Genomic DNA, 18,041 nt, shown 5'->3' with positions numbered 1-18,041 from the left:
GAGATGACCTTTAAGGTCCCTGCCATCCCAAACCATTTTATGATTCTAGGACAGTGCCTCTGCCAACACTGCACTGGAGTCAGTCAATCCTGGCAGTGAGGCAGAAACACACCAGTGCTGTCACACAACTCTGACCAGGCTTTTGGCAAGATACCACGGAGGATCTGCATAGCACTTTTAACTCTTGCTAAATGTTTGTGATATTTAATATCTTGATGACATTTACACTGACAATTACCCATCACTCTTTCTCAGTTACTTCAATAACCTATCACGTGTGCACAAAAAGAATTCTGGAATTTTACGAAAATTATTTAGCTCCAATAATCTTTTGAGAGGGAAGATTTTTAATAAAAGGTTTTATTTTCATAGTATTCTAATAAAGTCTTGCTTTTCTCTCTATTTATTAATGAAACCAAGATTTAAAAAAATATTTAAGAAAATTATATTTTTCAGGTGAGTGAATAGGCATCGTGTAATTCCTACAGGAAACTAAATGCTGAAATAACCTGTTTTGCTCACATGGGTTTATTACTTATTACACTTGTTAAAGATAGCAATTTAAAAATTAAACTTCTTTCTAGGGATGAATTCAGATAATATGGTCTTACAAAAGATTTTATGTCAAATTTTGGAAGGACAGGGACCTTTATCAGTATTAATCTATCTATTTTAGGTTAATGAAAGGGAAAATCATTCTTTTAAGGTCTTATTCTTGGAACTGCTTTTTGTTCTATTTTTAAAACACTGCTCCTTATAGATCGTTATCCTAAAATTATCCTTCTGAAAGTCCTTTTCTCAACATGACACTAAGATGTAAGAGGACTTGTTTGGGAGGAACAGTTCTAACTTAGAAATTATTAATGGTGTATGCATGGTATTAGAAGATGCATATCCCTCGTCTCTGGGCATTTCATTCCACAGAGAGCAAGAAATAATGGTACCTTACAACATGTTTTGGCAGTAGTGGAGCCACACACCTAAGCAGTGTCTAACTAAGCATGTGTGTTTCTTCCTTCCCCTTGCACCCTCTACCTTGGCCCTTCTCTATTTGATTCCTGTATTTAAATACTCCTCATATTTAAAACTCACACGGGTATTCAATTTGTTTGTTTTTTACTCTAGGCATTTCCACACTTTTGGATATGACCTATCCCTTCTCCTGAGATCAGAAAGGGCCTGGGAGTTGAACCAGGAAGGGGCTGGCAGGGCTACTCCTCCCAAGAAGTCACAGAGGCACCACAGGGCAACACAGGCTGAGCTCGAGCCTTGTGCCCTACAGAACGTTTTTAAGCAGTCTGTTCTCAAAGTAAAAACAAGACTAAGGATTTTAGAAACAGGATCCTGTATGGGAGAACTGGCAGCAAGCCTGCACAAAAGGGTCTTAGGGAGAAGCCTCCACATGTCCATTTGTGGGCTTTTCCCAGCCATGGACACAGCAGAGCTCCTGGAACACAGACACAAGAGTGGAGTGGCTCTTTCTGCCACCAAAGTAGTAAACTTCTGAAAGGTTGTTCAAATCTATCCCATGCCTGCTGTCCAGTCACCCAGACACCCTCCTTTAATGGAGACCAGCAGGAGTCTAGCACAGGTTTCCACAGAGTTCCCTGAGCTCAGCATAGTGCAGTGCAGTGCAGTGCAATCTTGACCTTTTTCTGCCCCCAAGAGCCTCTCTTTCGGGGCATTTGACAAAAGTAATTTACCCCCCCTTCCCTTACAAGACACTAGAGCTAGATCAAAACAAAGCAGCATCTCTCTCCTATGAAATGTGACAAGACTAATTGTCTTTTTTTTTTTTCCAGTCAGTCAGAGCTTCCCACTTACAGCTGATAATAATTTATTTGGATGTACCTAATAATCTAAAATGGGTTTTTTACTTACAACAATGCCTGGGTAGTAGCCTCCCACAGTAACATTTTCTGTTCGTGTGGTAGCTGCCAGACCTATGGTCAGTATGAAAACAGACACGACCAGCAGTGCAACTGTGAACCAAAGTGAAGTCTTCTTCCTTTTTGCAAACTGTCCTGTGGGGAGGAAGAGGGGAGGGGAAAAAAAGGGAAAAAAAGGAAAAAAAAGAGCTGAAGAGCTTTTCATTGAAATCATGGCAGAACAAATACACAATAATGAATTTTTTTTTTCTTAATCTTTTCTGCTGTTAACCCACTGTTGTTCTCCCACTAAGGAAAATTGCTGGCAGACAACGAAAGGAATTAAAAACCACAGAGTTAGCTAGAGGATATCTTAATGCACACTCATTTGGTACAGGCATGAGATGACTTTTTATTAAACTGAACTGTAAGCCGGTGACAATGATAATTATGCCTTGTCTTCAGTAACATTTATAATTAAGCAGTGTTCACATTGGTAAGTCAGATCCTGAAGGCCTTAAATTCTTACCTGTGTGAAATGCCAATTTGACTCTACCTGGCCTGGCATAAAAATGAATATTTTAAACAAAATTAGCAGACGCTGTGCATGCTATCATGAAAATGAATGTGCTTTTCATATTTACCAGGGTAAGCAATCTGTATCCCTGAAGCAAAGCTGTAATAGAGTTTATCAGGTAATGATATATGAGACTGCTCAGCAAAATACATTCAATATCACTGGGATTTGGATCCAGACACCCAAAGTGAAAACCAGCACGCTCACCTCCAGCTTGCAGCCTGCTCCAAGCACTTAACCTTGTGATTGTAGTGGTGGATTTGAGCTGCAGCCACAGGTTACTCACACCAGGGCCCCAGCCCTTAGAACAGACTTAACATAGGACTGATCTCAAAAAGCCATCAATACAGGACCCTAATTAATAAAAGCCACACAAGTGAATCAAACTGGGGGCCTCATTTTTGGTGTTCTGGCTTTGAAAGGCAAGGCAGGGGTGTGCAGGATCACCCTGGGGCACTGGGCTATGTGATGCATGTGACACACTGCACCTGGGCAGGATGGAGTTCCTGAGAGAGCACAACACGGCCACAGCAGGGCCAGAGTCTCTCCCTCTGTGGCCTCACGAAGCTGCCTGACTGCCCAGCCTCGGGAGAAGGCAGGGACAGTGACATTGCAGTGAAACTGGAGTCAGGAACCCTCATCAGGGAGGAGGAGGTGAGAGGGGAAGGCAGGTTTGCATGGGTCAGGATCTGGAGGCATTGCTGGAAGCAAAAGCAGGGGAAATGCAGGAAAATCAAAAAGCAAGCAGAAGCCTTTTGCAATGAGTCACTTGAGTTTTGTGGCCATTTTAAAGTCATGCATCTCAGTTAAATGTTTATAGTTCAAAAGGCAGACTAGATTAGTGATATTTGCAAACCAAGTCAAATAATTTCAATCAGTAAAAGAATGCATTTATTAAAAAAGGCTGTATGTTTGCTGACATTTCTCCAGTAGAACAACCAGTCAAAATGATTCCAGTCTTTTAGTATGAAATACAGGCAACTTTTCCAAAGACAAATACCATCAACTAAGTTTACAAGTCTCTTTCACCTGCATGTAGAAAGTCTTCCTGCTAAAGATCAAGAAATAATTCCTAAGACTCTCCAAACACCTCTTCTCCAGCCTGTTTCCCTGCTGGACAATTCCCTGTTAATCCATGGAGAGTCACTGGGCACTTATGAAGCAGAGAGGTTCTTCATTAGCAATCAGTGTGTGGGGTTAAAGACAGTTCTTTCAATTAAGCCAGTTCACGTGACCAAGGGAGAAAATGAGAATTCAGATGTGCAGCTCCACAAATCAGCTGTCCTTCCCATATGCTAAAAGGATTCATTCAATACATCTACCAGATTGTAAGTAATACCTGATGTCCTTGCCATACTTTATCATCTCTGAAAAGTCACAGAGATTTGGGAATCCCCAATAACTGAAGAAAGGCAAGTGCTCCACCTTTTTTTTTAAATGCCAAAATGCTGATTCAGGGAATTATAAACTAATCAACCTCACTTTGGTTCCTGGGATGCTGGAACTAAAAATGTGGAGTAAATCCTCTTGTAAGACATTTCTGGGCACAGAAGGAAAAGGAAATTGGCAACAGCATGGATTATCAGAGCCAAGTAATGTCTGATGAGGCCAGGTGCCTACTATGGCAAAAAGACTGCACTTGAGGAGCAGTGGATGTCGTTTACCTTAATTCTAGCAAGGTTTTTAACAGGATGCCAAGTCCTGAGCAAAGGAAGGAACAAGGCCTTGCAATGATACAGGTAAGGGACTGCCAGGCTGAGAAGCAGCTCTGCTGGAAAGGACTTGGGGGTATTGGTAGATGATGAGCTTAACATGAAGCAGCAGTGTGCCCTAGCAACAGAATCCTGGGCTCTACTAACAGGAGCATCATCAGTAGATCAGAGGAGCAACTACACCTATCTATTCAGGACTTTTTAGACCACATAATATTACACTAATTTTTGGGCCCCCAGTATAGGGAAATACATAAATTAACCGCAGTGAATTCAACAGAAGACTGCAAAGAAGGTCAGGGGTTGAGGTACTCGCTGTCTGAGAAGAGGCCAAGAGAACAGACAGGGCTTGCTCAGTCTGGAGAGGAGATGACTTTTGGCAGGGCTAGTTGCAGTCTTCCAATTCCTTTGAGTTGTCAAGAGAACAGACTCAGCCTTTTCATAATGGTGCACAGCGGGGAAGAAAAAACAGCAGACAAACTGAAATACAAAAAAGTGTTTCAGACTGGGTATAAGGAGAAAAAAAAAATCAACATTAGGACAGTCAAATTTTGGACCAGGTTGCCCAAAGAAGTTGTGCTGTCTCCAACTTTGGAGCTTTTCAAGATTCAAGCAGAAAAAGCACTGGGCAGCCTGGCCCAACCTCATAGCTAACCCAGCTTTGGGCAGAAGGTTGGAATAGCAACTTTCTGAGGTTGAATTCTATTTTCCTGCTTGAATTCTTCTATGGTTTTATGATAGTGAAGACAGCTAGACCAAAAGTGGGTTGGGTATGTGTGCTCATGTTCACTGATATGAAACTGCAGCTGCAATGTAGGCATAGTCTGAAGGGACATGGGAGCACAAACCTTCCCAAAGCCAGTGGGGCAGATGCTCCTCAGCTGAGCTTTTTTGAAACCACTGAGCACTTTCATGAAAAGTGCCTGAGGAGCCAAGCCTCCATATTTTTCTCAAAGTAGCACCTGTAGTGGCAAAGGTTGGTCGGATTGCATGGAGATAAACTATGGGTCCAACCCAGCCTCCTGAGTTCTAGTTGTGAAGAATGAAAGATGTGAGCTTGATTGCCCAGCCTGAGCTTGCTAGAAAATCTCTTCGGAAAAGCATGTTGTTCTTTGTAATTGGAATAAATCTGATGTGGGTTTAGTGAGACAGAACAGAAAAGGATGTCATTGTTTGTAGGGACAATTTTTGGTCTGAACTACATTTTGACTTTGAAATTTACACATGCCAGAAGGCATTTATGTATGCAATACCTTTCAACCCTCACATTCATCGATCTTTTACCACCTGCATCTTAAAACAGAGGCAAATCTCCAATCCTATCTCCCCTTTTCCTTAGTCCAGTTTGGGAACTCTGGTAAGTACATGTCCTTAGCTACAAACTCCACCCTTAGGATGACTTACATGCTGGAGCACAGAAAGGTCCCTTCTGGAGCAGAGGCTCGCACACACAAGGACTTCTTAAAGACTTCCACATGCTCAGAGAGGATAGGCAGAAATCTGGTCTAAATTGGTTTTTATCATGGCTGTTTGTCTTTCTTTAATCACAACAATAAAAATCTTTTCTCTATCAAAATACGTGTAATTACATGCATATAAACCACCAGCATACTGGGAGGCCTACAAAATATTTGCAAAGCAGCACAGTATCTTCGGATGAAAAGAGCTACAGCTGCAAAGGGTTCCTACTATGAGGTCCCTTTTGCAATTTCAGTCATGTTGGCTCCCAAGATTATTCAAGCCTTTGTTTAGTCCTGCTTGTAGCAGTTGCCATGCAGTTTATTTGGCTCTGTTTTTAGTGTACCTGCCAGCCAAAGCCCAATGCCAGACCTCCCTCAGAAACCCTGTCTCCATCTCAGTGTGCCTTCTTCCCTGACACTCTCTGTGGCAAGGCTTGGACCAAAGGCTGGCCATGCACAAGAACTGCAGTTAAATTAAGAGCAGAGGAAATGCTGCTGACAATATTTGTAGCCTGAATTTTCTTCAAACACTGATGATCCTGGAGTGCAGGAAACAGTTAATGGAGGCTATTCACTTTCCAATTTCTTAGTACTGAAGGAACTCTCAGAGTAATTTTGACATTTATTACCTTTAACTTCTTTAACAATGATTCAGTATGAATATTATTAAACTTCTAGTCTGGACCATAATGCAATTTAGTTATAACTTAAAATCCTTATATTTAGCGTACCAAAACCCATGCTTATAGGAAGAAACCTTGTCATATCCTTATTAGCAATCACTTGAGGCTGGGGTCAGTAGAGGCTGTGAATATGTTGTTAACTTCTACTGGCAATATTCTTCAGCAGTTTTGGCCAGTGAAGTATTGACTAAGTTATGGGCACTGAGCTTTTTGCAGTATTAACTTCAGCAATAGGCACTACAGATAAATTAGAGAGGTAACAAAGCTTCCACATGACAGGCTTGTGCTCTGCCTGGTGCAGACCTGAATTGTGAACAAAAAGGAACAGTCACAGAAACACTCTCTGCTTTGCTCACTAAACTTTGTCTGTCAGGCAAAATCTGCTTGAGGCATTCAGCCCTGCTTCCACGATGGAAGGAGAGAAAATGCCACCAAGGCAAGGAGAGGCACCAGACTGCTGCCTCCTTGGGACAGAGAAAGGCCTGTGAGAAGAGGATGGAGATCACCCTCCAGAGAGCAAAACAAAAATGTGCCCACTGAAGACCACACTCTGCTGCACTCAGAAAAAACTTCTGTCCATTCATTAGCTACAGAAAACAAAATTATATTTACAACGCTCTGTTTGCAATGGGTGGGGGTTAAATCTGTAGGAAGACTACGGAAAAGTGAATGGTTTTGTGGGGAGGGTATATATGAACTTGCAAAGTGGTGGATATAATGATGAACAGTAGAGTCTGTATTTGAACAAAGCAAAGAGTGAGTTTAAAAGGAGAATTAACTAATTAATGATGAAACATGTCCATGGTAGAGACTGTGTCCAGGGGCCAAGGGCAAGAAAGAATAGAATGAAACACCTTCTTTCCACCTTGGAAAACTTGCATATGATCTGCAAATGAACTAAAAAAGTCTACATTTAGACCAAGGAAACTATACTTTGCCAGCTTTACTAGTTCTTTTAAAATCTATCTTCAGATATGATAAACCTGGTTAAAAAGTGTGGCATGATTTTTGGCAAGGAGAAAAGTTGCTGTAGGATGTAGCAGTTAGCTGGGATTACAGTCACATTTGCTGAATATTAACATTACATAATTCCATATCTTCTTCTTTGATCTAGTTGAGGTGATCTAAATGGAAACACTTCTTTCAAATAATGCCCCAGCCCTATGTATATTAGCATCTTACTGTAAGAAAAAGAAGGAAACTTCTGTAATAGGAAAAAAGAGTGCATTTTTGTTACATAATGAATACTACCAAAAATTGTGACATGTTTCGGAGAGTGGCATTAAGCACACAGAATAAGATAATTTAAGTGGAAATTCATCATAGGCAGACTTTAGTATCAAAGGTATCTGCTGTTTTGCTGCTATTGAGAAAATTTTTAGGAGACCTTTGGAGCTAAATTATATATTTTTAATTACTGCAATGCTTACTTCAGTGCCATCTCTCTCTCAACCACAGTTTAGAGTATTTTAAAAACTGTTTCATGCCAGTGAAATTGAATTAATCCTATATTGCCTCCCAAAATTAAATGTGACGGATTGAGATACTTAAAAGAGATACTCACACCTGCTATTGGTGATTACTTTCCCTTTTCTGATTAAATGCTTGACTTGTCCAGAGTGCTGAACTAATTAAACTAGATGCAACAGCATTCATTTCAAGCCACAAGACAGCAGCTTTTATCAGGCCCATCTCCTGCTTTTATTATTAATTTGTCGAGTAAGATTCCAGAAGAGCATTATATATTCAAGACCATGGGAAACAGTTTACAATTCTACTACAAAATATCCATACTGAACAAAATGAAAAAGCAATCCCACAAGCCCTTATATGCTATAGTATAGCTATAGTAAATGATACCATGCAGTATCACTATGACCTCATTGTTTTGGCAGCAATTGTTTCACCAATAAATAATTTAATGAGCAGATAATCAGTAGTTTAAAGATAGCATACAGATTCTTCTTTTTCTGATGACTACGTGAAAACGTTTCTAAGTTACAGAATATCTTCCACACCAACATAATTTTCCTTCCAAGTTTAAGACAAAAATTAAGATCTGATACATTTTTTTATCCAGCTGTTAAGATCTTTGAGTGGATAGCAAAGTCTCTGCTTATCCTTTCAAATGCTACATAGAGTAATTCCTAGCAATAAGTTCTCTATTTTCTAAAGTTTAACAAATTCCGGTGGAATAATGAAATACTTGACCTTTCTCTCGCCTATGTGTTTGTATTTCAGGATGTAGCTGTAAACACAAGCAGCTCACCATTCAGTTAGAGAAACAGGAGGAAGGGAGCTAACCCAGCACCTGTCCCCAGCCCGCCCCGCACCTGCGGGCACCTCCGCCTGCTCCAGCGCAGCCACCGGCCGTGGCCAGCGAGCACAGCACCATGTCTCCCGCATTAACTTCCTATCCGCGGGCGTACCAAGCTATTCCTCCGGATGATAAACCTCCAGCACAGGCATTCACCGAGCGCGGCTGAAAGCTCTGAAGAAGAGCCGGTGTTTTTAAACACTCCAGCGAGCCGGAGGACGAGCGGCAGCGCTCACCGCACCGGCAACCTCGGGCTGAGCATCCCCGCGCCGCCACTCCGAGGGGCACAGTCCGGGCACAGTGCAGGCACAGCCCTCGGGCACAGTCCGGGCACAGCCCCCGGGCACAGCCCTCGGGCACAGTGCGGGCACAGCCCTCGGGCACAGTGCGGGCACAGCCCTCGGGCACAGTGCGGGCACTGTGCGGGCACAGCCCTCGGGCACAGTGCGGGCACAGCCCTCGGGCACAGTGCGGGCACAGCTCCCGGGCACAGCTTCCCCCGCGCCCTCCCGTCCCGCTGCCTGGAGCAGCCCCGGGGCAGCCCAGCCCCGCCGCCGCTCTCCCCCGCCGCATCGCCGGGGCTCCCGCAGCCGGCCGGGCAGGTCTGGGCTCACCTGTGGGGTCCAGCACGGCCAGCGGGCCCGACACGGCGGGGGCTGGCGGCGGGACCATCATCTCCCGCGGGCGCCTCGCCCCGCTCGGCTGCGCTGCGGCCGCGCTGCCCGCGGGTGCGGCAGGTCCGCCCCGGGGCGCGGCGGGGCTGGGCGGGGCGAGCGGCAATGCCCCCCGGGGGACCGGCAGCCCAGCCGGACCTGCCCCGCTCCCCGCCGCTCCCAGAGCACCGACGGGGTCTTTACTTGCGCGACCATCGGCTACTTAACTCGTTATGTGTCCTACCCGTGCCCCAGGCTTGGCGTCACTTCTGAGTTTCTTCTTGGCCAATTTGACACCTGGTAGAGATCAGAACTGTCAAACTTTCCTTTCGGCTCTCTTCTTCCCTTAAAAAAATATATATTCATATATGAGAATCAGGAATAAAATACCACAGCAACCAGAAATACTAATTAAATGGCAAAAGCAGGCATCTCAGAGATATAGGTTAAGGCAGGCGAAGGCTAAGACAAGAAACTTCAATAGTCAAGAGATAATGCAGGGCTGTTGTTTTTCTTACATGGTGTCTATCAATTTCTCAACCTCACTGTCTCGGTTTTTATTCCCTCTGCAGATTCTGACTCTTGTCCTTCTGCTTCCCCGGAACTGCCAGCTGTTGCTTCTAGTGCCACTGACTGCAGGGTTGTGTGACTTCTGTCTGAAAGAGTCTAGCAACAACTGAGAAGGAATAGCCAAAGGCACTGTGCTGCTTTGGTGTCTGCTGTTCCTTTTGCCTGACTTCCCCATAGCAGAGAACGTAATAAATTTTTCTCGTGGAAAATGTTTTTGATAGGGTGCCAAGTGTTTTGCTTATGTTGTGTTCTCCCACTTGCAACAAGCACAACTCTACTTTACACTCTCATTTTTCTTGTTCCAACTTCTAAATGTTTGTGTATTATATATATATAAGTTCTTCAGTATTTGGTTGATTTCCCTGGGAAACGGTTTGATGGAAAGAGACAATTTTCTCGTGTACTACCCCTGTTGTCTATGGAGATAAGTATGCCAGGAGCTAAGGCCAACCACAAAGCCACTTTTTTCTCTTTGCATCCTCTAACCTGAAGAGGTTGAAGAAAGGAGAAAAAACAGGATAGAGGTAGTATTTGTACCATGAATAACTAGTTTTTAATAGGAGTTAATGAAGCAATAGATTGAGAAAACAGAGATGGTGATGGGACAAATAAGAAAATTATTTGAAAGTGGTAGTGGATAAGAATGATACAAATGCCCTCAGATCTGATAAAGACTCTCTAATTCAGGAATGGCTATGGATAGATGTTTTCATCAACAGTAAATAACAGCAAGGGTTGGGGAAGGCTTCAATTCCCTAGACAGCTGCAAGACAAAGACCATATGCAGCATGTATTACCAGGTGTGATGGGCAATAAACTTTTTATTTACCAGCAGCCACTGATCAGATTCAGGAGCCTAAATGGAAGATGTTCTATAATTCTTTTCAGCAAAATATAAGGATATTATAAATCCTTCAAAAATAATTTCATTACAGAAAATAACCTTTGATGAATGACTAACACTTTTTACTGCAAACTTCATGAGAACCAAAAATAGATCTGGTCCTGCAGTCCTGGATATCAGAGGGCAAACATCAAGAAACTATGAAAAATGATGAGTGAGGCTGCATGGATCTAAAAACTCAATCATTTAAGCATGGAAGAATCATGGACTTACTTTAAGTACAAAATGGAAAATCCTGTGTAGCACTTTCATCCATAAAAGAGGTTGGAATAGGTCAAGAACAATTGTAGAGCTAGTGGATAAGTAACTACCTGACAGTGAATGAACCTACAGGAAATAGGAGAGGTACAGTTTGCAGGGTTAAAAACTGCAGGAGATAGAAAGAATGAATAAAAATCTAGCTGAACCAGATGTTTCAAGGAAAAGGATAACAAATAACAAAGAATTCTTAAACTGTATAAATAAAAGTGATTCAAAGAAGCAAGATATATGGTGGCTAAATGCCAGGGATGAGATGAAGGCTGCTCCAAATATTGAATAAATACATTGCCTCCATTTTCAATGAAAAGAAAACATTAAGGTGAGGGTATTTGCAGAGAGCATAAAGTAAGCAAGATAATGTAAAAGATAACATTAGCAGATGTGAAGTGGAAGCATAAGTTAGACTGTTTCTTGTGACAGGCCCAGGAAAATTTCACCCCAAGTGCTGAAAAAATTGGTATGTATCTTGTCAAGTCCTGAGGAACATTTTGATAAATCAACAAAGTTGGGGGGGAAGTGCTATTATTGGAGACTATTGGAGGCTAGAACCTGTCTTCTAAAAAGGCAGAGGGAATGAGAGGAACAGCAACTCCATGCCCTGTTAATTTGACTGAGAAAATTCTTAGAGGTAAGTGAGAAATGGGTTCAGCTACATTATGGTTCATCAGAGATAGATCATGTCTGACTACCAAGATGTTTGATAAGGTAAGTGATCCCTGAGGCAACACCATTGCAGTGAAGCAAATCTCTCTGGATTTCTACACATTAATAGAGTCCTTCAGAGAAAAAGTCTTTACATGGAGTGGACAGCTGCAAGTGTGGGTCAATACCAGTTACAGGAATTGCAAACAGGAAGCCAGGATACTGGCAGGCCATCTGAGGTGCACCTCAGGGACCAGTCTGGAGGCAAGATCACTGATGCTGTTGGGTTTAAGGAGTGTATGTGTGGTTATGAGGTGTGACCATCACAAAGATGGCAGGCACAACTCTGTTACTGCTATCACTGTTACGGAAGCCAGTGGGAGCAGAAGCACACTAACATGTTAGATTGTGTTGAAATGGAGCTTACACACTTTAAAACTAACAATGAGAGCTTTTATTATAGTGGAGTCCCACCACTTCAGGGAATTTGTGGAGGCTTCTATGTGTCACTGCATGATATCAATGAGAATACTGCTATACAGGTGTGTTCTGGGTATGTTATGTAATATTGCTAATTAGCTCAATTAGTACTCAGACTGCTATTGTATTCCTCAAAAAGTCTGGGACTGTCTCCTCCTCTCATTTTTGGAACATCCAGCAGAAAGGTAAGCCAGTCATTGCTGAAGCCAAACTCAGGATGCTTAATAAGTTGGCTTGCCCAGTCACAGAGGGTCATGACAACGAGGCAAGTTGATTTCCTCAGTTCATAATTTATAAATAGTATTTCTTGGTGTGGTTACTGATACAATCCCTTGAGAGGTACATTGCCTTAGTTCAGCTGGGCAGTATAAAGGAATCACATAAGAAGTGAAAGGAACAACAGAAGTAGCTTTGAGGTTGAGATAAATGGCCGCTGAATATTTGACTTAAATATGGCTATTAAAGGACAATTTCTGGGCAATTCACTTCAAACATTCTGCTTCCTGGTGCTAGTCAGTATCCAGGGTGTGTTTTATTAGCACAAGATTTAAAAGATTCTGTCTGACTTCTTTGAAAGGGACGTGGAAAGGTACAGCTATTTACAGCATTGTTCAGAGGCATTGGGAATAAGTGAATGACAAATTCACTCATGGTATATATCTGTCACAAGCAGGATTAAATTCTTTAATTGCCTTCAGTAGACTTTTCCCCCACTAATTTCTGCAGTCAGCTTTTGAGCTCTGTAAACTTTTAGCATTTACAACATGTTGTGACAAGGAGCTCCATGTGTGCTCTGTGAAGATGAGGGATACCCCAATGGGAACAAGAAGCAAACTGAAAAGAGCAAGATAAAAGTCAAGCTAAATGTCAGGTATATTTAAAGTCATAGGAGAAGGTACCTGAGGAAAGGTACATTGCCCCTACAAAAACACAACAAAACAACAAGCAAACCATTGCTACATGACACAAAAAGACATTGTGTTATTTGTAAATAAAGCTAGATAATAAAAAATTGTGTGGATAATGTACTGGAGACCATTCTTATGCTATAACTCATAACCATATCAAGACAACAAAAAAAACTGAAGTAAAACAAGTAGTTTCAGAGAAATACCTGGTTTTGAAATATTGTTATACTGATAGAGCCTAAATTTATATAAGCTGCATATGTACCTCTGCAATGTGATCAATAAAGCTGTGTTTGAAGGGTACCAACAATAACATGTCAGAAGCATGACTGAAGAAAAACCCCAAAAAACTTAGTTGGTGTTGTGAATAGTTACATTAACTTGTATATAAGTAAAAATGTCTCTAGAGATAATTATACCAGTCCAACCAGGAACAGATCATCGATTTTCGGAATGCATAAGGAAATTCCTCTCGAAAATGCCTCTTAAATTTTAAAACGATGCCATCACCAAAATAATATATCAATCTGGAATGCAGATGTAGTAATGAAATTTTTATAACAGGCATAATTTCAATTACACTTCTAAATAGTTAACATAAAGTTTGATTAATTATTCTTTCCATCTTGAAGCACCTTAAAAAATTCTTTTAATAGCACAGTGAATTATACTATCCCTTCAGATTATTGAGTTTTTTAAAGCCCAGAAGTAAGTGAGACACCCTGTACATTTCCTCGTATGAGTTGGTGCCTAATTTGGTCAGGTGCCCTTCATCCGTGTCTGCTGTAATGACACAAAGTCAAGGACAATGTCTGCTACAGTCTCAGTGAGGGAAAAGAGCTACTTGCACCTCTCTTGTCCCATCCAGTCAAGGTTGTTTCCTCTGTATATTCTAAGCAGCTTTGCTTGGTTGAGCTTTAAAGTCTCACTTACAAAGTTCTCCTTTCCCTTGACAGGCAGTTTTACACGTTTAATGGAAGATGAGGAGAGTCAAGAGCCAAGTTCCACACTGACAACCCCTCAAGAGCTGTAATGTACTGAAACATTTGTCAAACTGATCTCCTAATTGTTTTACTGATGTACTCCTTTAACTTCAAGAACTCACCGTACTCTTCATAAACTCTGGGCAATGAAATATGGAATTAGAGCCATATTCTGACATGCACTGCAGTTTCCACTGAATCAAAAATGCCTTGGTAAGGAGAAGAGCGAAGTCTGTAGAATGTGGAAGTGTGGCTCAGCTGAGAAGATGAGAGAAGCGGCAGAGGGTGAGCAGGGACAAGTGGGTCAACCTTTGAAGCTTTTTCTAGAAGAAAATCTACCAGACAAGGAGAGGTATCCCTTGTCGAGTGACTCTCTTTCTCCCTCTTGAGAGAGGTGCTTAGAAGCCACCTGCTTACTGAGAGGGGAATAAGATGGCAGGCTCTTACTGTAGTCCAGTGTTTCAGCATTTTCCCAGCACTCACATCCGTTGAAAAGATCATAACTGCAGCATTTCTTTCACACATGAGAGAAGTAGCTTGCCAATTTTTAAAAGCTTGTGTTTAGGATTTAAAAAGTTGTGAAGGTGTAAGAAAAGGAAGACATAAAACCTGACTTGGAGACTGGGTCCTCCTGCAGGACATTGTGTGGTGCTGGGGGGATGAGGATTCTGGGCTACTTGTCACAAAAAGGCAGTGAATGGGATGAAAAACTGGAATTTAGCTGGAGACAGGACAGGATATGCAAACAGCAGGTGGGTTCTGAGTGTCAGAGTCAAGGTTGTTCAGCTAGAACAGTGACTTACAACAACCAATCCTCCAGCTCAGCTGCACCTTCAGCCCTGGAAGAGTCACCTTTACACCATCCCAATTGTGGCTGTACCCACGCTGGCTCAAAAACAGCTGAGAATTTGACCTTTACTTTTAAAAGTAATGACAATCCTCCGTTCCCTATTGATACCTCTGTGGGTAAGAAATTCTTCATTTAAAAGTTAAAATGTCAGCACTGTGTCTTCCCAATGCCTAGCTTGGTTCATTATGGCAACACAAAGGAAGGGCTGCAGCCTGGTTTATTTCTTCTGCTTGATTTGAAAGTACCAGAATTAATGGTGCATATGGTGACATGGGCTGCTTGTGGAGATAAAGAGGAGATGTAGGGTTGAAATTAAAAAAGGTGACAGGTTTTAAAATGCATTCTCTACCCTCAGGGCCAAGACACTTTTAGCAGCAGTTTAGAGTCTTACATGTACTTTGTTTTGTAAAATGCTATGTTGTCAGTAAAGAAAAAAGAGTTAAAAGCAGCTGGTAGACCATGACTTGCTGCCAAGGAGGTTTAACTGCCCAGGAGATGGACTGTGGCTTGCTGCCATGGATGTTTAGACATCCAAGAAGAGGACAAAAGATGCAGAGCCACTGCAGCCCAAAGTGTTCCACAAAGGAAAAAATGCAAAGCAGAAACCTTCATGTGGAGATTTTTAATAGTGTTTTTCTTCCCTGCCATCCCCATTTTTTACAGCTCTGAGGCCCTCATACTCAAAGTGGTTAAGGGGAACATGTTACATGTCTTTCTCTATTTCCTGTCAACCTCATTGTCCAAAGTATTCTGTGAAATTATCATATGTTGATACTAATAATAGCAATAAACTCAGTCGAGGAAGCATTTATCACTTTTATGTTTCTTCTGCCTCTAATTTTTTTGTTTCCTTTGGGTGTCAGTCATAGACGTTTTTCCTGACCTCAAAGCTGTCACTTCAGCAGGGTCCCTGTGCCTTGTGTGGTTAGACCACAAAAACAGTATTTTCAACAGGACCAGGCAGCACACACGAGAAACCAAGAGAAACCTCTCTAAGGTGAGAAGATTAAAGCCACGAACAGATGTTGAGACTGGATTAAAAATGACTATAAGTTAGACTGGTATTTGCAAGGCTTGCATCCCCAGTAATAAGTCCCCTTTCCTGTCTGTGGACTCCCACCGATGGAGCCCTTAGGTCATCAGATATATTTTGTGCAGAGGAGAAGAGGGTGCTCCTGAATGAGTAGGACTAAATCATAGCTCTTCAATATTGCTTGGTCTCCATGGAGAACTTCTTGCTACCCTGGAAAAAAGCCCTGCACAGGGGAGTGGGAGCATGACTGGCCTGCTCAAAATGTGACAAAATGCCATGGATAAGGAGGAGCTGTGGACTCTCCGAGTTCAGCCACTGAAGAGAGCCCCCTTTAAATCAGCTGTACTATTCCTCCCCAGCAAACAAAACTACAGCATTGGGTAGCAAAACAAGAGACATTTTCTTTGCCTATGCACATATGAAAGTAGATACATAAGAGGAACGGAATGAGAGAAGGAAATCAGTCTCTCTATCGTGCTTTTCCGGTGTCACTGAAAAAAGGTCACTGAAATATAGGTGGGGGAAAAGTAGAGTGAGAGGTGAAATTGTGGAGGCTGAAACTCCTCTGAAGATAAATGTGCAAATGGAGCCCAACATCATGCTTGATTTCACAGTCTCCTAAAGAAAAAAATAGATTGTATTTGGAGATGAGATGACTGGATGACTGTTCACAGTAAGCAGATACAATGATAAATGAGATATTACTTTTGCCTCACAGACTATGTATGATGGTTTACATCTGATATTGCACTAACTTTGTCCACTCATGTCACTGTTCATATGAACAAGTGTGGACTGAAGGTGCTAAGTAGCCATAACGGGTTTTCCTCCAAGGTCCCTTACAGGTCCTTCCTGATTTTGATCAAGACGTTATTTCCCATCTTGATACCCGTAACCACTGCATCTGCTTGGTTCCAGCATAAATGCAACAGCAACAGATGATTCACAGATTTCTGGCCTTTTTTCCTGAGGATCTACTAGACTGTGATTGTTTATCTGCAAATTGGGATTTTGTCTATGTTGATGAGGAAAATAAAGCTACAATAAAGCTAATATTTTTCATAAGTCATCTTCAAACATCTTTTCCTTTTCTGCTAATGGATTTGTTGTGCAAATAATGTAAGGAACTTTTAGAAAAATATGCTGGCCACTTCCAATAAGAATACACACTTCCAATAAGAATACAACATGGAATATTTATTTGTGCTAATATTCACATATCTTTCCTTTTCCAAGAACTACCTGGATATTATCCAGTTCTCAAAAATAACTGTTATGTCATGTCAGCAGTATGTCTTTATTGTTATGTTTTGCTGTATCTTCCCGTCTTCTGTGAAACTGAGTTGATAAAACAAATTATCTCTTATCACACAATTCTGTATCATCTTGACTTTTTATATATATTTTTCAGGGCACATCTGAAAGTGTTATTTTCTAAATTATTTTTGTCTTCAGTGAGGCCATTGAAATAGATACTGAAAACCCTTGATACAGCAACCTAGTAGGCATCTGCTTAACATCCTGCCCTGGAGTTCATCCCCTTGACCTCCATGGACAGCCCCCAGCAACTCTACTGTACTGTGGGGAAGGCAGATCCCTCAAACCAAGTGGCAAATTCTTCTGACTTCAAGCTGGCCAATGGCCTTCAGGGGGTGTCTAAAATACATAAATGCCCTTTCAACACAGCTCAGTGCAGAATTGGGTCCTCTAATCTTATAAGCTTTTATTTTTGCAATCTGTACAGAGATGACTGTTTGAAGTAATAAGGTTTTAGTAGCATGACTGGGCAAATGCCTGAGCTAGTGGTATATGGCAGAGGCCTGAAGGCATCCAGACAGGTCATCCAGAGCATATACCATCTGCCAGCACTGTCTAAATGGCATGGTATATACAGCAGGTGGTGGTAGAAAAACTTCTAGAGGTATTTCTTTCCCAAGAAACTTAAACTATGCTACTGACAGTTTTCACTGCCTTACCACAGTGGCATCTGCCTTACTATGGAGGTACCAGACTCAAAAGAGAATGTGAAGCTAACTGGTAAGTTTCTGACTTCTCTGACAATTATTTATAGCTGCTTTTCCACAAGCAGTAGTACCTTGATGTTAGGAGCTGTGCCATCTGTCAGAAGACCAGCTCTAAA

The 18,041-nt window shown here is 41.8% G+C and overlaps 1 protein-coding gene across 2 annotated transcripts in view; it reads right to left on the bottom strand.

Moving 5' to 3' along the window:
* The window catches only part of TMEM255B (transmembrane protein 255B), a 261,876-nt gene extending 252,494 nt beyond the window's left edge, over positions 1-9,382 (bottom strand). The window contains exons 1-2 of one of the 2 annotated variants that reach the window (XR_014850258.1): positions 9,232-9,358; positions 1,882-2,024 (exon numbers count right to left, since the gene is read on the bottom strand). Coding sequence is in view for 1 of the 2 variants with exons in the window: in XM_085053572.1 (XP_084909698.1) it covers positions 1,882-2,024; positions 9,232-9,292 (204 nt within the window). In the remaining variant the exon portion in view is untranslated. Of the gene's footprint in view, positions 1-1,881; positions 2,025-9,231 lie in introns of both variants that reach the window. The other variant, XM_085053572.1, reaches the window with a different exon arrangement.
* Between the last annotated feature and the right edge of the window lie 8,659 nt (positions 9,383-18,041).

This window comes from Lichenostomus cassidix, chromosome 1 (genome assembly GCF_008360975.1).
Source record: "Lichenostomus cassidix isolate B80296 chromosome 1, HeHo_3.0, whole genome shotgun sequence".
Classification (NCBI taxonomy): domain Eukaryota; kingdom Metazoa; phylum Chordata; class Aves; order Passeriformes; family Meliphagidae; genus Lichenostomus; species Lichenostomus cassidix.
The sequence above is the reverse complement of the archived record's forward strand: the minus strand, read 5'-3'. Positions and strand labels throughout refer to the sequence as shown.